Source organism: Balaenoptera musculus, chromosome 15, assembly GCF_009873245.2.
Source record: "Balaenoptera musculus isolate JJ_BM4_2016_0621 chromosome 15, mBalMus1.pri.v3, whole genome shotgun sequence".
Taxonomy (NCBI): domain Eukaryota; kingdom Metazoa; phylum Chordata; class Mammalia; order Artiodactyla; family Balaenopteridae; genus Balaenoptera; species Balaenoptera musculus.
This window is the reverse complement of record NC_045799.1, coordinates 85,815,725-85,840,983: the sequence shown is the minus strand read 5'-3', so window position 1 is coordinate 85,840,983 and position 25,259 is coordinate 85,815,725. Positions and strand designations below refer to the sequence as shown.

Here is a 25,259-nt window from a genome sequence, read left to right as displayed (position 1 = left end):
AGAGGGGGAGAGGATATGCCCAGCAGGTAGTTGATGAGGTAACTCAGAACTGGGACTAGAGGAGCCAGAGGAAAGGACTGGGGGGAGGTCTCTCAGAGACGACTAATAAAAAGATGGTGGTGTAGACTGCATACGGGGGTGGGGCGAGCAGAAAACGGTGAGAGATGGGACTGTCTTGGCATGGAAAGGGAGAGGATGAGACGCTCTTGAGAGAGAGAGGATGGCCGCAGAGCAGGAGTGGGGTGTGGAGCCCCTGAGAACACTGAAGAGCACGTGTCCTGACGACAGAGGGGACCAGGGCCCTGGACTCTGGGGGTCACACAGCGGTGGAATCACGGTTCCCGGCGGGTGCAGTGGGTGTTGCCAGGGGTGGCATTAAGACTGGAAGTTGGGTAGTGGAGGGGAGGAGGGTGGTAGCTAGAAGGTACATCTGGGTTGAGGAAAGGGAAGATAGATGAAACAGGGGAAAAAACAAACTAAAAGCAAAACAGATTATAGCCACTTTTGCCTCTAAAGATGTGGTATAATTTTCGTCATTGGAGAAGTCTATTTTTCTCTACCTTTAGAGATTGGTGGCTAAGGGATTAGAGGGAAGGCTGCCATTGCAGGGCCTCTGCCATTTCCTGAAGGAAATTGCTGAACTGTTGCTAAAGGAAACAGAGTTTGTGGCTCTTTGTTTTAGAAGAAACAAGAATGAGCTTTTGGATATGCAGATATGGGCTCCACAACTGATTGGGTGGAAGAGAGCTATATTGCTGTGCTAAAGAAAGTGGGGAGAATTGACTGTGGAGGTGGGACTGGCCTGGAAGAGAGACCTGAGTAAAATGGAAGCAGAGTCATTAGGGAGGGAGAGGGCAGAGCCACTGCTCTGCTGCCCTAACTTTCAGTGACGTGTGCCATGCACAGTAACCTTGGGCCAGTGTCTTGGGCAGGATGGAGCAGAGAGAGGAATAATTTAAGTCATACCGGAAAAAAAGGGCTGCTTTCTACTGGGTCAGCATGGGTCAGCAGAAGAACCCAGCGGCGGGCCAGCAGCTGTGAGCGGGCGCAAGTGTGCCCAGCCGACGTGACCTCGAGAGCCTGTCTGTTAGAGATCAGCAGCAAAATCGAGGAGGGATTTGGACTTCCCACAGTACGTGGGGGAGGCCAGCAGAGGCACTCTTATTACAGTGTCCGAGGACAGAGTAACCTTCGCCGTCATCTGGATGTCACGGGGGATTTCCTGCTGTTCGTGTAGGCCGCGGGGAGGCACTCGGTGAAGGCAGCCACGCTGCCACTTCTGCAGAGAGGGGACACGTGCTGGAGAAGCTGCTGGGCAGTCAGTGTGATAAGGGTTCCATAGGAGATTTGTTTTTTTAAAGCAGTGAGGGTCCAAGTAGGGTTAGCTGGCCTTGTGGCGAAGCAGTCGGCATAACTGCTAGGTGTCGTAGAGGAAGGACGAGGAGGAGGAGAGGATGGGGGGCCCAGTGCAGAGGTTTGGGGATTGGCACGGTGGGCGTGGACTGAGGTTCCATCAAGGGGGGATTCTTGGGCGTGTGTGAAATCGTGTCGAAAGGGCTGGTTATGGGTCCAGACCCGATAGCTAAGTCCTAACACACGCTCTGCTCGTGGACCTAGGTAAGAGGAAGTGATTGAGAATTTAGCAGTCAGACTGATGCCAAACTTAGAGAAGAAGGGAGGGAGCAGAGGAAGGAGATGACAAGGAATGGGTGTCAGAGGGGGTTTAGAGGGCTTGAGACTTTCAGCATTTGCTGCTTGTATTAGAGCTCTTCATAGAAACAGAACCAATGGGATATAACAATAGGAGAGAGAGAGAGAGAGACGTGAATACAGAGGCTGAGAAGTCCCACAGTGTGCCATCTGCAGGCTGGAGACCCAGGAAAGCTGGTGGCAGTTTGAAAGCCTGAGGGCTGATGGTGTAGATTCCAGTCTGAGTCTTAAGGCCTGAGAACTAGGAGTGCAGAGGACAGACGGTCAATGTCCTGGCTCAGCAGTCTGGCAGAGCGAGGGTGAATCCAACCTTCCTCTTCCTCTTTGTTCTATTCAGGCCCGCCATGGATCGGATGATCTCCGCCCACAGCAGGAGAGGCCATCTTTACTCAGTCTACCGATCCAAACGCTCATCTCTTCCCAAAAGACCCTTACAGACACACCCAGAAATAATGTTTAACCACCTATCTGGGCATCCTTTGGCCCAGTCAAGTTGACACATGAAATTAACCGTCACATTGCTCCATGACCTTCCTTGGATGGTGACCTAGCTTTCCATGTGTGCACATCAGGTCTCCACATTCCAGTTATGAGTGAGCTCCTCCAAAGCAGGGTCCCTGTCTTCTCCTCTGTGTTCTCTGTAGCTGACACAATGCTTTCCATGTACGAAATGCTCAATAAAAATGTGTTGGGTGGTTCATTGATCCAGTAAACTTATGTCTATGCCAATGTAGAATTGCTCTTAAAAAGCTGTGGGTAAATCAATTCTTGGTAAATTGAATCTTATTTCAAATGTACAAGGGATCTTCAGCATTTAAAGGAAGCTTAAGTCAATTTTTAGGAATCCAAGGGTCCTTTACTCTGTTATTCTCATTTTACAGATAAGGAAGCTGATTTGCAGAGAAGTTAAGTGACTTGTCCCAATGTGATTTGCTGGCCAAATATAAGGTTCCTTCAAGCAAAGTATACCTGTTATTTAGGTAGAGACTCGGTGAAAAGTCCAACTATGGGATTTATAGCATTAGATTAGTAACATCATGTTTTCAGCAGTATTTATCTTTAGTCTTCAGATACTTAGTAGATTTGTTTAAGGTAAAACATTATTTCAGTAATACACTAATGAGTGAAATCTATATTGAACAGTTTTGTATTTTATGGCAGGTTAATTAGAAAAAAAAACACACAGGAAAAGCTTCTAGCCAAGAAAATTCACTTATAAAAGGTCCCTGACTCAACGCACTGAGTTCTTCTTTGGTGACTTGTGTGAGGAGGTGGACGTGCTGGGCAGGTGCATGGCCTGGGTCATGAGCGTGTGTTCCTGGGTTCCCTGTTGAGGTGATGAAAGTCCTTGCAGCCATGACTTCATGCTAAGTGTGAGAAAGATGTTGAAAAAGGTTTAGTGAAACGTTTTGGACACCTCACTGATTGAATTATTCATTTAAAATTGATCAGGCTTTATCAACATCTGTGTTGCATTGATTTAGTTTCTTCTTGCTGTGTTCTAGAATAAAGTAATTTATTAGATGAGAGAAACTTGAGAAGAAAGCAGAGGTACTGTGGATCGCTCTTTTGGATGATCCAAGCCAAAGAAATAAAGGAATCAAAGCATGCATTTGATTTGCTCTCCTTCCTCTTCGTGGTCATTTCCCGTGGCTTCTGCTTGTCAAAAATGCTTTTGAAGTTGTCACTTAACTACAAAAGAAGCTTCCTCTTCATTTGGGGTTTTAGTTTCCTGACACGGAACAGTGAATCAGATGTGAAGGACAGGAGTTACTTTGTACTGATATTCGATAGCAGTTGTTGTGCAGATATCACCTCACTTAATTCTCACAACTCTGCCGGGTGGAAGTTGTTAGCCCCGTTTTGCAGATCCCGAGACTCAGGGATGAACAGACTTGCTCACCCAGTTAGCGTGGCCTTTGGACATCAGTGCCTGGACTCTTCTTGGTCATTAACACTGTCTCCACAGCCAGAATGTCTTCTTCCAGTTTTTACATATACTATTAGTGTCAGGTGCTATGACCACTGTTTTTGGAAGACAATGTGGTATTATTTGCATCAAAGTCTCTTGAATAACTGCACTGTTTGGGCAATACAGAAAGTGTGGATAAATGGAATCCTTTGATTCTCCACACTCGCAGTCTTTGTGCCCATCACAGTCTCCACTTAACCAGAATTGGATGCTTCTGGAACTAGTTATACGGTGCTAGGCCAGGATGTGCACAAAAGTGATAGGGAGTGGAAATTTTGTTTTCATGTTGGCGTAAATACATTATGGGATAGAGGGTAAATAAACTATGCATGCGTTTATAAAATCGAAGACTAAGGCTGACATGTAGAGAGCTTGTGGCAGGTAGCTTCAGGCTCTGCTCCCAGAACCTTGAGGGCCCTTGTTCAGTTTCTTCACCTGTTATGGGTACTCCTGAGTAAAACTTGAACTTCAGTGGATTTGAAGTAGAAACAAATCCTGTTTCTTGAATTCTGAATTCTGGTTGGTTTGAAGTAAAAAAAAAAAGAAATTAAAGGATCGATTTAGACTTTTTTACCTCCTTCCCTGTTTCTGTTTCCTTTGCCTTTCTTTTGAATAAAGATTTATATTTTTAAATTATATAACAAATTTAATGAAATTTAATGAAACAAATTTAATGAAAAAGTGAATTGATAATTTAAACTATTCTGTTTAGCTTCTAAAAAATGAATATTAATAAGTTTGAAATCACTAAATCACAGTGATTTCTTGCTTTGAGCAACGGAGTTCTATTAGTTAAAATTGAAAGTCTAAACATATTTTGGGGAAGACCGCTAGTGTCAAATAATGGTGTGTGATATCCTTCACTTCCTTTAAACTGTTCTCAGCCTCAGCTGCACAATAAAATCACAAGGGAAGCTTGGAAAATGCTGATGCCTGGGCCCCACTCCCAGACATTCAGATTTAATTGGTCTGGGGTGTGGCCTGGGTATGGGCATTTTTTTTAAAACTCCCCAGGTGATTATAATGTACTTCCAAAGTTGAGAACCATGGTTGTATTATAATCATTCTTTAATCACATTTGGTTATTTTTTTAAAGTTAGAGCTCTGTATTTTAATATTTTGACTTTAGGGTTGTACAGTTCTGAGGAAGGCAGCTCAGACCAACTTACAGGCAATTCAAAGTCTTGACCTTTATCCTTAAGGTTTTTATATTTTAGTTGGCAATTACCGTAAAGATTACCCTTCTCCTTGTGCAGCGTCATAAGACTGAGTGCCAGGACCTAAGGTTTTGAACCCCCCCAGTAGGACCTTTTTAAACTGTTCTGAGCCTGCCGGGTATGGCAGGACCTGGCTGTTAATTCAGTGCTTTCGTCTGATTGACATGGGGAGGATCCCCGACCACCTAGGGGAAGCCTTACCGTTATTAATTCCTTTCTGGACGTCCTTTATGTGTTTGCCCAGAGGCCTTGGCATTGGGCACGTTGTGGAAGTCATAAAATTAAAGAAGTATTTTGCACTGGCTGCTCGTACTGACATTCAGAAAAACAAGTCACAGTAATGGCTGGGGCTCCCTCTGTTGAAAGAACATGCACTGAATGCCTTTTTGGTGTATATTTCTTGGTAGAATTTGCAGTGGGCCTACTGTGCGCTGATGGATAAAAAAGGGTGCATGTTCATGATGAGGCCACAGCGCTGGAAGCTATTTGTAATCTCTGCATCCATCGGGGTGGGGTGGGGTGGGGTGGGGTGGGGTGGGGTGTGTGTGTGTGTGTGTGTGTGTGTGTGTGTGTGTGTGTGTGTGTGTGTCCGTCCGTCCGTGCGCATGCGCACATGGGCATGCTGGGATGTATGTATATTGCTGGGTTTTTTAAAAATTTGAAACATGAAGCTCAATTTTTAAATGTTTGCAAAATTTGTGCAAAGGGAGAGAAACCTTTAAATGGTTGATTCTCAAACTTTTGTAGGCATATCAGGATCAGATTTAGTATCAGATTTGGGGTCCAGAGTTTGAGAGGCAACGATTTAAATGAATTTCCCCCCAAAGCTATTTTTCTTAGATGCCCTGACACAGATTACAAACAAGTCTATTGATGGTTTCATATAGAAACAAGTGAGTGTATTTTTACCATTTGTGGAAATTATAGTTTTGAAACTGGGAAGGCCTGTGTATCACTATCTGCTCTATTTTTGGAAGTAATGGAGGAAGTATTTCAACCTGATTACTGCCTGTGGAGTGAGGAACTTAGTATTTGACTGACCACCTGCTGATACTTTATTTCCTTAGAGCTCCTCAAGTCATTATAAGAATCACCCAACAGTTTGAAATCAAAATGATGTCTCACTATAAAATGTCAGCTATCTGTTGTAAAAAGATTACATGCCATTTTAAGTATAATTGCCATCCCCCCCTCCCCTCCCCCTTACATGCAAACATTTGAGAATAACAGAATCCTTGCAAAATGAGGAGGAGCGTTCAAGGTTCAAGCTTTGCAAATCTGAGAAACTGCCTTCTATTTTAAGGCTGTTAATAGTCCAGATAATTATAACTCCACTTACTCTCCTTTTCTTTCTCTCTACCTCCTGGTCATTCTTGCGCCATTTTCATGATGCTGTTTGTATACTGCTGCTGATGAATTCTGCCCAGTGAAGGTTATGTATTTTTTCCTAAGCTGGATTTTATCCTCTGTTTACTGATCTTGGTATTCTGTTTCCTTTCTGAACTGCTACCAGACACTCCTTTCCATGCCATCCTGTAATGCATAGCAGGCTGGTGGAGCTTGGGGACTCCCGCTGTGGAAGCCCTGTTAGGTAAATGTCACTGCTTTAGACAAAGAAGAACTTGGCTAAATCGCACCTCTAGAAACAGCTTAGGTTGCCACCATTTAGATGTTTTATCTGGCAGTTTGAAAGCATCTGCTTACTGTGTACTTTGAAACACTAGCTGGTTTGGCACGGGGTTTTTAACTCATTGCTTATCAATATCCTTGGGGTGAAGGTGAAAAGTAGCCAGTGGGGGTGAGCAATCTAGAGTCTGTTCCCTCCTGCCCGCCTTCCGTCCACAGGCAGTTGGGGAGTTGAGACAGGCACCTAGGGAGAGAGAACTCGTCTGTAAAACATTGCTGGAAAGCAGTGTTGCAGCTGGAACTTTGTGAGGCTGCAGTAGAGAGTCCTACCTCGGTCTTACTGTTGGGGAGGGTAGTTTAGTTGATTCAGCATCTGTGACAGCAGGCTAGGGTCTAGGTACTATTTTGAGAAGTCTTACTCATCTTAAGGCTTATTTCTTGACATTAAGAACACGCTTGTGTAGTAATGCTTTTTTCTCAGCACCTCAGGGCTTTTGAAAGGGGCATTTGCCTTCAGTTATTTCTACCTGACAGCCATTGCCCCTGGGCCTCCCTGTTGAGTGTAGAGGACCCGGGGACAGTGTAGACCGTCTCCACCAGGCCATGCCTCCCTTCTTTTGCCCTTCAGGTCTGGGAATGGCACGTGTTCCCAGTGGGCAATGGCCATGGGTCTGCTGCCCCTTTCCTTGAATCTTGCTTTGTTTACTCAGGGACCTTGGAGGCTCTGAAAGTACTCAGCTCATTTTTTCATAATTCTGCTTGTTTAGAACATGATTATTTTGAAGAAAACTTTGAAGACACCTTCTCATGATGGTTTTCCTTCTTATTCTCAAATTGAATCCATCAGCCTTGCCCAAGATCTTCTTGCAAAGAGGTCCCCCTGTCTACAGGGGAGATCCTTCTGGTTTTCAAGAATGTATGTCCAAACTTAAGCCAACTGTCCTTCCATCCTTCTCTTGTTGTCCTCTCCTGTGTCCCCTCCAGTTTCCCTCCCCCTCCTTCTGCGCACTGACCACTGCTGACACCCACAGACAGAAACTGGCTCTTTTTAGGAGACTGTAAGGCAGAGTGGGTGAGAACACAAACTTTGCATGAAGTTCCCTGGGCACAAGCCCTGCCTCTGCCACTTCCCAGCTGTGTACCTTGGGCACATCCTTGCCCCTTCTGTGCCTCAGTTTCCTCATCTGTAAAGCAGTGAAAATAATAGTACTTAACATGCTTAGCACAAATAGCTATTATTGTTATTTCCTAAACATGCTACTTTAACAGCTTCGTTCAGGTAATTTAAGGCCATAAAATCCACTTATCTGTTGGGGTTGTTGTGGGAATACCTGAGGTATTATTTATTAAAACATGTCTTCCTTGGTATGCAGTAAATACTCAATAATTGGTAGGTAGTAGTCCTAGTAGTAGAAATAGAACTATAATCTTGTTGACTCATCCATCTGACTGGGAGATAAGATACACCTGAAGAGTTAAATGGCAATAGAATCAAAAGTTCAGTAACACATGGGCAATCTTTTTTTTTTTTTTTTTTTTTTTTTTTTTTTTTAAATTTATTTTATTTATTTATTTTATTTTTGGCTGTGTTGGGTCTTCGTTTCTGTGCGAGGGCTTTCTCTAGTTGCGGCAAGCGGGGGCCACTCTTCATCGCGGTGCGCGGGTCTCTCACTACCGCGGCCTCTCTTCTTGCGGAGCACAGGCTCCAGACGTGCAGGCTCAGCAGTTGTGGCTCGCGGGCTCTAGAGCGCAGGCTCAGTAATTGTGGCTCACGGGCCCAGCTGCTCCGCGGCATGTGGGATCTTCCCAGACCAGGGCTCAAACCTGTGTCGCCTGCATTGGCAGGCAGATTCTCAACCACTGCGCCACCAGGGAAGCCCCACATGGGCAATCTTATTAGCATAATAGTAGAGGAGAGTGTGTCTTAAAGTGCCAGTGACCATGCGGGTAGACGCCAGTAATTGATCTAAAGCAGCTGGAGGCCGTGACTGACAAAGGAGTGTCTCTGTTTCTGAGACAGTGGGCACATGTATGCCTTAAGGACTTTTGGTTGAGGTAAAATTTGTAAACTGCGAAATTCACAGATGTTAAGTGTACAATTCAGTGAGTTTTGACAACTGTATAAACTCATGCAACTACCACCTCGGTCTGGAAATGGAACATTTCTGTCACTCCATCAAATTTCTTCATGTCCATTCCAGTCAATCTCTATCCCTGCAGGCAACCATTTTTCTGATTTCTTTTCACATAGATTAGGTTTGCCTGTGTTAAATTTCACATAAAGGGAATCACATAATATGGGCAAAGTTTCTTTCACCCAGCCTAATGTCTGCGAAATTCCTCCACGGTGTTGAGTTCATCAGTTCATTTTTATTGATGTCATCTCTGTTGTTTTCAGTTCAGGGTATTATAATTAATGCCACTGTGACTATTCATGTAAAATTATTTGCGTAGACATTTGCTTTCTTTTCTCTCAAAGAAATATCTAGGCCTGGAATTTCTGGGTCATTGAGTAGGTGTTTAATTTTATAAGAAATTGCCAAACCTTATTCTCAGGTGGCTGTACTATTTTTACACCCTTACCGGTGATGGAGGAGGATGGTTGCAGTTGCAACACATATTTGCCCACATTCAGTGTTGTCTGTCTTTTTCAATTTAGCCATTATAGTCCCTAATGTCAGATGATATTAGCACTTTCCTGTGTGCTTGTTAGCTGTTGGTATTTCTTCCTTTGTGAAGTGCATGTTCAAGTCTTTTGCTCATTTTGTTTGTTTTCTTTGTCTTATCATTGAGTAGTAGGCATTCTTTATATAATCTGACTTCAAATCTTTTCAAGATACATGTAACCAGAATATTTTCTCCCACTTTGTGGCTTTCATATTCATTATCAGTGCATTTGTTTTAATGAAACTTTTTGAGATAATTTCATTATTTTGTTGATTAGGAAACTCAAGCGTAGGCGGTTGAGTTACCCAAGCTCACAGAGCTGGTCAGGGTAGAGCTGGGGTTTGAGCCTAGGCAGTCTGGCTCCTGAGCCCTTGCTCTAAGCTGCTGTGATGTACGAGTGCTTCTCTTTGAGAAACCTTTATGGTTTGTAACTTCGCTGAAATCAATAGGCCTTATCTATTTGCATTTAGATATTCTTAAGAAGTTATTTTCCCATGTAATTTTCCTGGTCTAAAATTAAACCTTCACCATTTAGGTATCTTTTGAGTCTCAGTTTTTATGTCAGTACACATGTGACAAACTCAGCAGTCTGCATTAATCAGGGAAAGATAAATCTCATCTGAGTTTCTTTTCTTGGACCTTTTGGCCTTTTATTTAACCTGAGTTGGAGTTTCAGGGTTATTTGAAAGAATATTTGAGAGAAATATTGTACCATATTCAAGAAAAATGTTGGTTACTTCTGATAACTCTTCTCCTTATTTTGGTTGGTCATACTTTTTAACGGCAAACCATAGAAATGACGATTCAGTGTGATTGTACTTTGAAATAAAATATTGGAGAGCTGGAAGCTTATTGCAGTCTGGAGAAATAGGGGAATTGCTTTTATTCCACTGCCTCTTATTATTAATTTATATGCTGAAATAGATTAGCACAGTGCAGGATCAAACCAGTACATAAATACAACCATTTATGTTTCTACCATCAGCTTCACTGTAGATTAATCTCACTGAAAGCTTGAATGGTTTCTTAGGGGAAAATATTGGAAGGGTAGTTTCACCCCATGAGTTCCCTTAAATATGCTGTTAATTCACATTGATTTTAGAGAAAACAGAGATAATCAGTTTGACTTCCCCCTGACTAAACGCATTGGCAAGCTGTTCACAGTACTGTTAGTGGAAATCTTAGGGACCCCTCTTGCTTTCCTCTTTTCACACACACAGATCCAAATACCAAGAGAACACTGCAGACCAGCTACTTTCCCACACTTTCTAGATGAACTTTTGAATAGAAAATGATGACTTTACCATGAGATCTAGGAATATGCGGTGCATGGTTTGATCTTCTTTCTCCCTCTAATTACGGTGCCCCCAGAGGACAGTGGGACAGACACTTGGAAGAGGGATGAACAGTTAGTCTTCTCCTTCCTCTCACAGGGTACTCAGGTGTCCTGTCCCCTGGCTTCCCAAACTCTGTCCGTAAGCAAGCTTAGTCGCCGCTGCCACTCCACCAGGCCGTTCCTCATCCGCAGAGGCCCCTCCAGGCGTGCGAGGACGGCCTGCAGCGCTGCTCGCCTTTCACAGCCGGGCCCAGGCGCAAACAAACAAATGACTCATAAAAGTTCCCTCCTGAGTTGGGATGGAGGAGTGCATTTATCTAAAACAATTCTCAGTTGTCATAAGGGATGAGACAGTTCCTTAACAAGCCTTCAGAAACCTTGGGAAGCCACTGTGTAGCTGCAGCAGCACGCAGAGGTACCTGAGCCCTCGTGGTTCCGTACGGCCTTGGGGCCTCAGCCCCTGTGAAGCCCGAGGCTGTCAGGTTGCTCTGGGCACTGGCGCCCCTTCCGCTTCTGTCCTGGCTGATATGCGGACCCTCAGCCGGGGAGGTCTTCGGTCCTGAACCTCATCAAGGGCCCTCTCAGGCAATGGCTTCCTGCCTCTGTGCTCTCACCTCCTGTATTGCCCTCGGCTCGTTGACTAGCCCCTTGCTCCCTGGGCTGTGACTCCTCAGGGCAGGGACGAGCTGTATCCGCAGAGCAGCCAGGAGACGCTCAGCAGGTGCTTGAGGGAGGATGGTGAACCTTGGTGATGTGGGGCAGGAGCCACCGTGGGCCTCAGGCTTGTGCCTCCTCTTCGGTGCGAAGCTCCGCCAGCTGGGAAGGGGTGAGGGTCCGGCTGCTTGTTGCTCAGAGGTGCTGCAGCGCAGTGGAAACCGGGCGTACACCCCGGCCTCCTGTCCTTCCCCGTCGGAAGTGCTTAAGAGAGAGCGGGAACTGCAGAGCACCCGGTCCCTGGGCCTCGTGGTCACCGCAGTAGGTTATGATGCTTGAAATCGGGCCTGTATGTATTTGTTCAGTTGTAGCTACCTTTAGCCCTGAAATGTCTGATTCTCATTCATTTTACAAGGCAGTAGTAGAAATGTATGAAGTAGCATACAGAGAAGTTGGCTAACTTTTTTAGCCCCAAAATGTGATGGTACATCCTACTATATTTGACAGTCTAGCACTGGAAAATATTTACAAATATTTCTGATAAGCTAGAAGAATGAAGCTTGAGAATTAGCTGGGATGATAGAGCCACCGTCTCTTCCTCTTCCTCCTCTGTCTCCTCCTTTCCTTCTTCATTTCAGCTTAACCACCGAAGGGTTTACATTAGGTGGTCACAGGAAGTGCAGGTTGAAACGGCTTGTCCTAAAGCACGTAGAGGACTTTGTCCTGAGACTGTTATCTTCTAGGATCATCTTTCTGCATTGTAGTGAGACCTTTCCATATTTGCATATTTAACTATAAGAGAACATATCTAATCACACATTTAAATTTTACCTCAGAAATACATTTACAATGCACAACAGTTGTTTTAAAAAGATTAACACTACTATTATGAAAAAAGCACAACATACTGTGAGATTAAATTCCTGGCTTCGATGGGTGTACATTATGACCTGCCGGCAGCTGAAATTTGAATGACTGTATTTACCAGCAAAGAATCTTCTACCCATATTTTTCAGAATAGCTGTTCACAAATGATGCATTATGCCCTGTGCTTTTGTTTTTCACTGGGGTTTGAAAAATTAAACTTTCTGCTAGTGGTAAATTCATAAGCTTGGGGCATGAAAATGTTTGAATTTGATATAAAAGAAGTTTTGAAGGGAAGATTAGTGGTTCAAACCAAAAGATTAGTTGCCCTGGGAGATTCAGTTGTCAAGAAAGCAGAGTTCAGTAACACAGGGCCCTGCTCCAGCTGACTGCGCCCCACGTGCTGTGACTCCTAATCCTGCCCGCTGGACCCTCACCTGACTGACGGCGCCGATGATGATTGCTTAATAAATCTTACTGTCACCAGAACATGTGGGGCTCCTCTGCTTTAGACCCCCCCTTGTTTGTGGTAGGTTGATTCTTCTACTAAGTGGAAGTGATTATTATTATTTCTTTACTCGTTATCACTTTAAAATGGAGGGGAAGTTACGGAACAGATTGCAGTTATCGACTGTCATGGCTGAAGTTCTCTCATTGGCAGCCTCGCCAGAATCGCTTGAAGTTTGACTTTCCTGGCACCGACTAGTTGATTCCTATCCATTCTGCCATGAAGGAGTATCTGGTAATAAATCCTCCATATTCCACTGGGAGCAGATAATTGAAACACATGGCAAGGCCACTCTTCCTCATGGTAGGAAAGCCTGGAACCCCAGGGCGTGGTCCTGCTTCAGAACATCTTGTCCTCTGGCTTCCCCGTGGAAATGACTTTTCCTGTGGCAAATGGGTCATGGTTCCTTTCTGGATGAGCAGAAGACTATCTTCATATTGGACAGGTAAAGTTAAGTCCATTTACACTATATCTGAAAACCTTAAAAATCCATTTAGGGAAGTGACTTATACATCATAAAATTATGATGTTGTCTTGAGAAAACATGAAGTCCATTCCTCTCCTTTGGATGGACCTTAAATCTGTATTATCCAGACAGACGAGACTCATTCTTTCATAAATGATTTATGTTCTATTTAATTGTATGTGAAAATGGAAGTTTCACAGTTTTTCTTAGTAGTTCATTCAGGGTTCTATGAATGTTCATTATAAGAATACAGAAGCATACTTAATCTCTGCTCATTTTTCCTATTAGTTATTATTTGGGAAAACCACACACACATACACCTCAAAGAGCATCAGGTGGACCACTGACATGTCCCCAAGTCAGAGTCTCATAATCTTATCTCAGAGTTACCTCAATCATTTTTGTCTTTATGGATCTTTTCAAACTCTTTTCTGTTCCATTTAAGATATATAAAGATCACATGCTTTTGTAGGGGTCTGTGCAGACCTGAATACTATTCCTTCTGTTTCTCTTTCTCTCCCCAGAGCTTTTATGTTTTGCTACCTTTAAGCCCTTTTAATTTCATGATCTACTCTGTATATTTCAGTGGTAAATAGTTCTGGGCTCAGAGAGCTAACTATGTTATTCTGCACACTGGCTAATCTATGTTAAAATACTTGTGGCAGTAATTTTAACTTAGACCCTTAGCATTCCAGAACATTGACATAGTTACCTCCCTCCTTCCTATAATGAACATCAGAGTCAGTGCCAACCGTGACTCTACACTATGGCAAGGTATTGGCTTGCCAGCCCTATGAAACTACTTTTTTTGAAAATATTTTTTCCTACTAGATCACAATACCCAGCATAACTTGTACACGGTATAGGCATGTTTAGTAAACTATGAATTCTAGGAAAAATTGAATTATTATGGTATTATTTACATTCAGAACCATCATGTATTAAATCGGTGATGCTCTGTTAACTGTAAAACCGAATTCAAATTCTTAAGCATCTATCTTGAAGCCTTTTTCTTTCAAAAAGATCTATTTTTATAGTGACTCACTCTTGTAGGACACTGGAGCCATATGAAGGCATTTCTTTTTCTGTTGTTGAATACAGTGCAAATGGCAGGGCATTAATAAAGCCAGTAGCTCAGTCAGTCCCAAGGTGTCAAAGCCGTATCCATCACAGTTCAGCTTTATTAGACTGCTTGGGTCATGAGAGTGCGTGATTTTAGCACATAGCAAAAAGGGAAATTGGACACACAGTTGACAATCAAAATCGAGGAATTCACTTCAGTTGTAACTTAGAGTAGGTGACGTGTGGCAGAAGCGTTTGGAACTTTTGGGGCAGGACAGGGGGTGACTACTTCCTGCCTTTGCGATAGGGTTGGGGTCACCGCACCTGACACTTTACCGTTTCTATTCCTGTGCCAGACTTAGACTCTAACCTCTAAAGGGACAGAAACTATGTCTTACTCTTGCTGTATTCCCCATGCTGATTACAGAATCAAGGTGTGTTTCTCGAACAGAAAGTTGTGCATGTCAGAGATCTAAGAATCCTTCTTGAACCTCTCAGTCCTTTACCCCCGTATTCGGTCCATCATTAAGTCTTTTTTGCCCCCTAGATCTTGTTTTAGAGCCATCCTTTTCTCTCTGTCTCCACCACCACGGTCACTACTCTTACCTTGACCCAACCCACTGTCACCTTTCAGAGCATTTTCTTGGGTTACTGCAGTGACCTCCTAACTGGTCTATTCCCACTACTCTGGCCCCTCTTAATTCCTTCTCCATGTTGCAGCCAAAATGAGCGTTTAACTACATAGCCCCTTCAAAGCCTTTCTGCCGTCCTTTTATAATAATAGCTAATCATCATCATAATTATACTGACAGTACTTTTGACCAAGGCCTAGAAATAAGGTGGTCATATAATTTATCATTCACATGAGAAGAACGCTTTTGAATGTGAAGTGGGCACCATTGAAAATCACACAGGGATGATGTGGAAAGAAGACTTGTGTTTGCCTTGCCTGCGAGGCCCTGCTTCCAGTCATTCTCTCTGAACCTACAGAACTGCTTGTGTTTCAGTCTTTTGTGCTTTCCAAGGTTATTCGCCATGTTTGCTACCACCACAGGGCCTTTGCACGTGGTATTGTTGGAGTATTGACAACTACTGATCTTTTAGCTCTCAGCTCCTGCCCGGCATCTCATTGAGGTGGTTAAATCTCCTTATTATAGGCTCTTACTACACTCACAGATACAATTTAACATTTATTTATTTGGATAAATACTAGTAAGAGACTGGTAACATTGTATTACCAATATTACCAATTATGGAATACAGTGATCAGCACAATGGCAAAATAAACTCTATATTTAAATTCTATATATTCAGTACAGAAGAAACCAGCTATACGTACAATTTAATGTAAAAACATAGTCTCAATTTTGGCACTGTTAATATGCTGTTTGATTAATTTGAAAAATACATAATTTAAAAGTCCAGTTTAGTAATTCTACAAATTTATCAAAAATTTGAAGTTAAGATAAGGATTCTTTTTTTTTTTTTTTAATTTTTATTTATTGATTTATTTATTTTTGGCTGTGCTGGGTCTTCGTTTCTGTGCAAGGGCTTTCTCTAGTTGCGGCGAGCGGGGGCCACTCTTCATCGCAGTGCGCGGGCCTCTCACTATCGCGGCCTCTCTTGTTGCGGAGCACAGGCTCCAGACGTGCAGGCTCAGTAGTTGTGGCTCACGGGCCCAGTTGCTCCGTGGCATGTGGGATCTTCCCAGACCAGGGCTCGAACCCGTGACCCCTGCATTGGCAGGCAGATTCTCAACCACTGCGCCACCAGGGAAGCCCAAGGATTCTTTTATTCATTCATTCATTCCTTCTGTGCTGGGTCTTAGTTGCGACACATGGGATCTTCGTTGCTTCATGTGAGATCTTCATTGCCGCATACAGGATCTAGTTCCCTGACTAGGGATCGAACCCGGACACCTGCATTGGGAGCGTGAAGTCTTAACCACTGGACCACCAGGGAAGTCCCATTAAGATAGGGATTCTTGAGAAGAAAATTTCTCTATTGAGAAACCTGTGACATTTAGAGTCATATAGGATATCTGGATTCTGGAACAGATTATCTGGGGTTTAAATCATGATTGTACCACATACTGTCTCGGTGGCCTTGAACAAGTTAGTTTCCCTATGCCTCTCTTTACCCATTTGTAAAATGGGTATAATAATGGCATCTATTTTGTAGGGCTTTCGTGAAAATTAAATCAAGTAATACATATAAAGCACTTGGAACAGTTTCTGGCATAGTAGATACTCAGTGAACACTAGCTATTACTGTTAATTTTGTTATTATTATATTTATTCATTGAATGAATATTTATTCAGTATCTACTTTGTTCCTGGCCTTGGTTTAGAAATTCAGAAGTGATTGAGATCGTGCATGGGAATCCGCTGGGTATGAGTCACGGTTTGTTAGGGCGTGTTGGTGGGAGGAGCTTGGTGAACCTGAAGGATGGGAATGCATCAGCTTGCAGGGGGCTGGGGAGGAGCGCCCAGGATGGGGGAGGAGCATAGGCAACCCCCCCCCCCCCCCACCAGGGAGAAAGGGCTTAGCCTGGCTTAAGAGTGAAAAGCAGAGTGTGCTGGAGTGTTTATTCCTGAGTGGAGAGGGTAGGAGGCCTGAAGGATAGACAGACCGGTTTATGCGGGTGTGCCCTGGGGATTTTATTAGAAAAATGATAGAGCTAGAATTGGAAGTGTCTCCTATGTTCATATACTTTTTAAAAATTAAGGAAGCATCATACAAAAATTGCACAAGTCAGATACAGAATGATTTTCTATGAATTTTTCACAAAGTGAATGGCCCCGTGTAACCATATTGAGAAATGGATCTTGATGTGCTCTCCACAAGCTGCCCTGTCACACACCCGCCCCCATCCCCATCCCCCAGAGGTAACAACGCTCACCCTGACTGACCTCTAACACCAGACTAGTTTCGCCTGGTTTTGAACTTTTCTGAACTTTTGCATGGAAGCATATGCTGTAATTTTTTCCTGTCTGGTTTCTCTCACTACACATACGTCTGTCTGTGAGATCCATCCGTGGTGTTGTGTGTAGCAATAGTTGGTTCGTTCCCGTTGCTGCAAGCTGTTCCACTGTGTGAATACACAGGGTTTCCAGTGCGATAGCCCCCTGGATGTCACCGAGAGAGGCAGTGTGTGTGTGAGATGAAAGCTGCATTGTGATTCATGTCGTTTACATGTGTATGTTAATCTTGCTTATCCTAGTTACCTTTTTTTTTTTTTTAACTAAGTGAAGGTTATATTTTTCTTTTAGAGCCAAGGTATATACCCTTGATTGTTACTTTAAGAATATAATGCCTAGTTAAAACCAAGGCTTGCATCAGCAGAGATTGCCCAGTATGCGATAAGTAAGTATTAATCACAAATGGAAATAACTTGGATGAACTTGTCAGGTGCTTTCACATGGTGCTGTCATAGAGCATTCAGCCTTTTGAAATGTTGTCTAGGGTATTGCAGGTTTCTAGGGGGTCAAGGATAATTTGCTACTTAATTGGGCCAAATAGCCATCATTTCTGCTTTTTAAAATTAGGTCTGTTTAAATAAGTGATTGATTAATTGGATGAATGACATTTTCATGTGCACTTCATTCAGTTTTTTTCCTCTCTCTTTTTTCTTTCATATTTCAGATGACGTTGTGCCATATTTTAAAACAGAGCCGGGCCTTCCACAGCTGCACCTGGAGGGGAACCGCCTCGTTCTCACTTGCCTCGCTGAAGGGAGCTGGCCCTTGGAATTCAAGTGGATGCACGATGACAGTGAGCTCACCACCTACACCAGCGAATATAAGTAATTGATTGCTCGAAAATAAGATTCTGTTTCAGCTTGTTGTGTTTAGAATATTTGCCTCTTGGCCATAATAGCGCAAGCGGGGGGGAAATATTGGATTTAATTTGTCATGCGTTAAGGATTAAAGGCATAGATTTGAACATATAATCAGAATGTGATTTACTATTCTGATACAGGTTGTATTCACACTTAGGAAGTCTGTCGTTATATTTGTAAAAGGAAGCCCGTTAGTGAAATCACCAGACCAAAGGAGCTATAGTTACAGAGGAATGCAAGTAACAGCTTTAGCCTGATAGATTTGATTTCTTGTGGCAGCCGCCCCACCCACCAGTATTGTTCCTGTCTGAGGAGCGTAAATGCTTAAACAGATACCTTTAGGTCATAGCTTCTGGAGCTCTGATTAGTCAACAAACACCTTCCTGGCTAACTTTCAGAGTTGGGATGGGAAAAAGTGGAACTATGGGAGGATGGGCATGAGTACAGCATCTACACTGAGCAGCAAACATGAGTATTTATTGAACACCTGCCATGTGCTAGGTACTGGGGGCTGAGTACAGAGGACTGAGATGGGGGAAACGGGAGGTCGGGTCACGTCTGAGGTGCAGCTTCGCCCAGGAGGCATCAGGATCAGCTTCCCAGCCTCATCACCTCCTTGCAGTGCTTGGTGTTTTTCTGGTTTTGTATCTTTTTACCTCCTGTTCTATGGGAGGATTATGCTGGATGCTCCAGTTCTGAGTGGGACGGACAATTAGCAGCTGCCTAAACCAGTCCCAGAGGCCCCCAAATCAGCAGAAACCAGCAATACCATGCTCTTATTTAAATGAAATAAGAAAGAGAATTGGCTGTCTAGAGAGATTTTATTTTTATTTATTTATTTATTTATTTAAACATAATCTTCACTCTTGATTTATTTTTGGCTGCGTGGCATGAGGGATCTTAGTTCCCCAACCAGGGATCGAACCCGTGCCCCCTGCAGTGGAAGGGCGGAGTCTTAACCACTGGACCACCAGGGAAGTCTCCAGAGGTGTTTTATATAGAGTAATGATCTTCTCAACCTGGGGCATAGCCCACCATGCACTCTGTACCTCAGAAGTTATAATATGGTGGTCCACGAACCACATTCAGCCTGCCTGGAACATGGTGTGGGTATTTTAAAAATCAGTTTAAAAATATGTGTGGATATATGCACAGTAGATATTTCTTAATTGATTGCCAGCATTTAACACTTGTAAGACTTCACATAAAAATCTGCTTTTCGGTCCCTCTTGAAGAGTCAGCAGGCATGGCTTCCTGGGTTTGCAGCCCCACACAGAAGCTGGCCCTGGCAGTGCTGCCCTGGGGTACAGGCCTGGATGCCCAGTTCTCAGCACTCTCTGGTCCCTGCCTTGTGCCCCACTTGCTTTGCCCAGTCCCATTATCCACCTGCCCTGTTTAGTCAGAGGAGTTTGTGTCCTCCTCTTTCATCATTAGGCCTGTACTGTCAGAGGATCTGCTGCTGTGAGAACAATTTACCCTAATAGTTAAGAGCTTGTTGAAATCAAACAGACCTAGGTTTGAATCTCAGCTCACCACCAATTAGTGTTAGCGGTATGACCTCGGGCAAGCAGCCTGTTAGCCCCACTTTCAGAATCTGCAAAATGGGAGTGATCAAACCTCATTTGTGGTGGTGTGAGCATTAAAAGGCTCTAATGTATGTAAAACAGCATATTTTCTGGCCCACCAGCAATCAGTTAATAAATTCTATTAAATTCTATTTTATCATAATATGACATGGGGATTGGTTTGTTAGAAGGGGTATTAGAAAGCAAAAAAAAAAAAAAGTGAGCTTAGAAATGAGAACCATTATGAGCAGTGGGCTTTGATGGCAGATGACTTGAGTTCAGATACTTCTATTCAACTTATTATCTGTTTGACTTTGGACAAGTTATCTAACCAGCTTGATCTTACTTCTCCCATCTGTGAAATGGGTATAATAAAACCCACCTTAGAGGGTTCTCTTAAAAATTAAATGATACCATGTTTCATATGCCCCAGGAGAAAGGAAGTGAGGTTTCAAAAGAATCCATATTTTTTTTCCTCATAAAAAGAAGTAGTGATGTGGGTGATCTATAACAGTGGTCTTAAAACTGGGGTATATGCCATGGAGAGTGGCAAAGGAATAGTTTTCTAGATCTTCAGTTTCTACATGCATGTTTTCTGAAATTGAGCTACCTGAGAACGTGCCTCTGTGTTGGCACCTGCCAGTTCCTTTTTCATACCTGCTTTGCGTTATTTCTTCCACTTCACAAAAGAAGGACACACCTTTCCCAGTGAGTCTTCTGTGAAACCACACCTTCAGGGTGCAAGACAGGCACAGTTTAAAATATTGGGCTCGAAGAAGCCTCTTTTAAACATCCCATAGAAGAGCTCCTTGCCTTCACTCTATACGTACTACTTTTAAGGACAGAGTATGACACTAGAAATGGGATCTTTTGGCCAATCTTGGGGTTTTCTTAGTTCAGATGTATAGGTGGTCAGCAAGAGCTGTACCATTTTTTTGTGAACAACCTTCCCTTTTCCATTCTCCATCCATCATCAAAGTATATATTGTGCCTCAAGGAACGTTTATGAGAACAAAGCAGAGAAACATCTGCAGGAATTACCGCAGGCAAGGCACCTTGTTTTATCCAGGCTGCAAGCTTAGTGTAACGCTCTGTGGTGTACACACTTACACATAATAGAATTAGAATTTTCAAGATTTGTTAGAAATAAAAAGCCCTTTGAGAAATACTCTTCTCTGAAACACACTTGTCTTCGTTTCACCTACCCAGAAGTGAAAAGAGCTCGGGGAGGCTTCAGTGATAGATCTCAACGAGGAGGGGGTGAAAAGTTCTGTTTACTTTCATGAGATCAATGTGCCCTCCTGATGTAGAAGGACCATGCACTATAGGAACGTTTGTGCTTTATATTTTCTCATTCATTCGGAAGACACTTTCGTTAACTTTTGCAAAAAGATATCATTTGATATTCTAAATCCATATTCATTTTTATTACTTCAGTGTGTTTTGCTTGCTGGTACGCATCAGCCTCTTCTCTACTTGTCTATGTCTTCGTGTACTCGTTAGATTTAAATTAACTGTATGCAAATATGTGGTCAATACCTTCTTTTCTTTTTGTAGTAAATTTCTATCCAATTCTGTTCATTCTGATAGTAAATAACTTTCCATTCAGTAAAATGTTAAGTAATTGAATAAACAGCCACTTTCAAGAGACATATCTCCTTTCTAGGTTTTTAATGTTTAATAATTATTTTTCAAAATTCGTAATACATTGATGTTGTTTTCATTAGCTGTGTGGTAATAATAATTACAATCCACAAGTAATCCAGATGAAATTTTTTTTAAGTGCTTAGACTATTTTGACAAAAGGAAATTCTTTTTAAATTACCATTTATTTGTATATTTTTATTTCAGAGAAGTATGTTGGGTAATAAATAAGTATCTTTCAGGCATAGAAAAATGTTACATTAGAATAAAATTCTGTGGGATAAATGGATTTAATACTCAAGTTCAAAGAGTAAAAAGAAACAGTATGAAAGCTCTGTCAGTTCATTTTTAAGCAATAGAAAGTGTGGATATCAAAATCATTATATTAACTTCCATTGGATACATTTAAAACAGTGTGACAGTTTTATTTTAAAATGCCAAAACATATAGTATGCCATTATTGTATATGCAACTATTTAAACTTCTATATGACAGAAAAATTTTGGTGTCAACTTAAAAATATGCGAGGAGATTGAGCTCTTTTTTGCATTGCTCTTCGCACCAGCTAATTTACCTGTTAACCTGACACACCCTGGATAGTCCTCAAGAAGACAAAGCATCGTTGCTTGATTGAAGCAGGATTGAGAAGGTGGTTCATTATATATGCACCATTAAAACAGGGTAGATGCTTCACTACCATTTCACCAGAAACTCGTTAGGAAGATATGGGTTATTCTGAAGCAAAATCGGTTTAGGTTAGACGTGATAAATTATATTCTGTTCACTGAGGGCTTCAGACACTGAGATGGGTTATCAAGGATCCATTGTATTTTGTCATCATTTTTTTCAAGATATAAAACCTGTCTAAAAATCTTACGCTATTTTTTCAAATTACTCTTTCATCTGCTTCCTTCCAATAAGCACCTTCAGCTGTCATATGTTAACCTTCACGAGGCTGCTGTAAGTCTCAGATTGGAAAACATACTCTATAAAAACGGTAGCTGTTTCCTAACTCCACCCTTTGGTGTCAGTTATGAAAGTGCTAACCCTAAAAAAAGCAAATATTTAATATAAATTCAGCTTTTCCATCTTTGACTAAAAATAACATTTTCTTTGCTGCTTGTGTTATAAACTGCACAATGAGTTTTAGTAAGTTTCAATGTTATATTGTTCATAGTGATGCTTATATCCATGTTTAGGCACAGATGGCTACACTGGGAAAATGAGAGTAGTTCAGTAATTAAACAAAGTTGCTTAAGTGTCATAGGCAGATTTGTATCCATTTTTTTTTCCCCAGAAAATATTTACTGTAAATTATTTTTTCTACTATGGGATAAAAAATATTTTGTAATTATATTCAAAATATATATATGCCCAAAATTTCTAGTGCTAGGCACAATACTCGTTCCAGCAGGAGGAATAATTGGATACTCTAAATAGTCTCCTTACATGATCTGCCTCTGGTTCAATTTCTGTTACAGTATAAACAGTAGAAATTTGATGGATATTTATCTTTTTATTTCAGTAAAAAAATAGGAATGGTTAAGGGAAAATTTACTTTTTCTTATGTCCTATAAAAGGACGAAAATTCTACAATATCAGTAAAATTTATTAAATACCTGGGAATAACCTTTATAAGAAATGAGTAGAACATGCAGAAAAATAGAAAACCTCACTGAGAGAGTTGAAGGAGAATTCTAGATAGGTAATCTAAACAACCATAACAATGGACAAAGTATATGGGATAATTGTTTTCAAGATACTGGACATCAGGCAACCGAAAGTGTGATGGCTGAGAGATGGAAAACCAACAAGGTGAGCCCTGTGATTGCTCGGCTCACTGCCCTGAGAGAATTTCCAGGCTGTGGCACAGAGAGGGAGAACACAGGTGAAACCTGGAGGGATCCCTGCGGTGAAGGGAGCTGAGAGTTCAGAGAGATCAAGGCAGAGTACTGGAGAGGAGAGAGCTGTGTAGAGGGTGAACTCTGGAGATCCTCAGAGGTTCTTTGTCTAGTATTTAGCAGATTATTCACCGGCACATTCATGTAAGGAGACTGCCCAGGGACCCAAAAAGTGGAGGCAGTAGTTCCCCAGGTTCGCACAGCATGGGGTTCAGTGCCTCTTCTCAGCAGCCAGACTGAAAAACCTTGTAATCCATGGGGTTATTGGATAGGGTACACAGAAGTGTCCTGAGTCTGTAGTGGGGGTTACTAACCCCGGACCAAACACAGCTCTGGTCCTGCCTAAGAAATCTTAAAAGCAAGACCAGAAAGGATCAAACCATTTCCAGGTATCTTTGCAGCACTGGAGAAGAAAGCTCAGGAATATTTATAGGAGTACAAAAATATCCAGCACCAAAATTTACAATGTCTAGAATCCAATCAGAGATTATCAGGCATGTAAAGAAGAAGGAAAGCGTGACCCAAAATGAGAAAAATCAATCAATTGAAACCAAACCAAAGCTGACACAGATGTTAGAATTAGCAGAGAAGTGCGTTGAAACATCGTAACTGTATTCCATGTGATCAGATGAAACATATAATGTCTGAGATGAAAAACACATTGGATGGGACTAGCAGATTAGACATTGCAGAAGAAAATATTAGTAAACTTTAAAATATAGCAATATAACTCTTCAAAATGAAAGGCGGATAGGAAAAAAAAGAAATCAAACACAATGAAAAGACCATTAGTGAATTACAGGACAATGTCAAATGGCCTAATATATGTATAACTGGAATCCCAAAGGAGGCAGGGGTGGAAAATTATTTGAATAAATAATACTGAAAAAGTTTTACATTTGATGAAAACTACAAACTCATCAATGCAAGAAGCTCAGCAGATCCCAATAATGGAGTTACCAGCCAGTGCAATAAGAAAAAGAAATAAAAAGCATCTAGATTGTAAGAGAAGATGTAAAAATGTATTTTATTGAGGGTTACATGATTTCAGAAAATGTGATATTATCTTTAAAAAGCTGCTAAAATTTATGTGTTTAGCAGTGTTACAGGATGCAAGATGAGCATACAAAAATCCGTTATATTTCTGTATACTAGGAAAGAATAATCTGCAATTTATTAAAATCTATAATCTTTATTAAAACTATCTTATAAATATATTTTTTAAATATCTTCAAAAATCTTAGAGATAAATCTGACATGGAATTTGCACATTTTTACACTAAAAACTATAAAGCGTTGCCTAAGGAAATAAAAGAAGACCTAAATAAATGGACAGATATTCCATGTTCGTATGTCTGAAAACTCAGTATTACTGCCATGTCAAACTTTCCCAGATTGATCCCTTGGCCGTATCCTTTAGGCTTGAGACCCTGAGACAGAACCTCATCACTAAGCCATGAGTTAGACTCCTATACCTGTTTTTATATTTTGTTTTGTTTTGAATCTGCTGAGGCCCCTACTCATCAGGCAAGGTCCGTTTAATTGAGAACCCTTTTCTTAAGTGAAACATAACCAGTTGGTTTCTTCATCAGCCAGCCAAACTGAGTGCGACTCCCACCTACAGCTTCCCACAAAGGGCTGAGTTCCCCAGGTTGTTGAGCTTCAGTTTTCCTAACCTTGTTTACAGTCATTCTTTTCTCCTGGTTCACTCTTCATTGGTCCTGTCCTCTGGGAGCTGCCCAGCTCACAACAACAACAGATTGTATTTTGGTTCAAATGAACTCGTCTTGCCCATTTTGACTAAAATAAGTATCGGGTTGGCCAAAAACTGCCTTCAGTTTTTAAGTAAAAATAAAAGACACATTTTTCATTTTCACCAAGAACTTTATTGAACAACATATTCACGCATTTGTTCTACTACCTTCTGCCATTTTTCAGGCAACTTCATAATTCCATCTTCCCAAAACTTTCTATCTTTTTGAGCAAAGAACTGTTCCAGGTGCCTTTTATAGTCTTCCAGGGAATTGAAATTTTTTCCATTAAGAGAATTTTGTAAAGACCTAAATAAATGGAAATCCAAAGGTGCAATGTCTGCTGAATACGGCAGATGAATGAGAACTTCCCAGCCAAGCTTTGACAGTTTTTGCCTGGTCATCAAAGAAACAAGCAGTCTTGCATTACCCTGACGGAAGATTATGCGTTTTCCGTTGACTGATTCTGGACGCT

General features: G+C 41.8%; 1 protein-coding gene across 1 annotated transcript in view; it reads left to right on the top strand.

Moving 5' to 3' along the window:
• Positions 1-25,259, top strand: part of SDK1 (sidekick cell adhesion molecule 1) — an 824,383-nt gene that overhangs the window by 263,983 nt on the left and 535,141 nt on the right. The window contains exon 4 of the mRNA XM_036826800.1: positions 17,728-17,887. Coding sequence (XP_036682695.1) covers positions 17,728-17,887 — 160 coding nt within the window. The remainder of the gene's footprint in view (positions 1-17,727; positions 17,888-25,259) is intronic.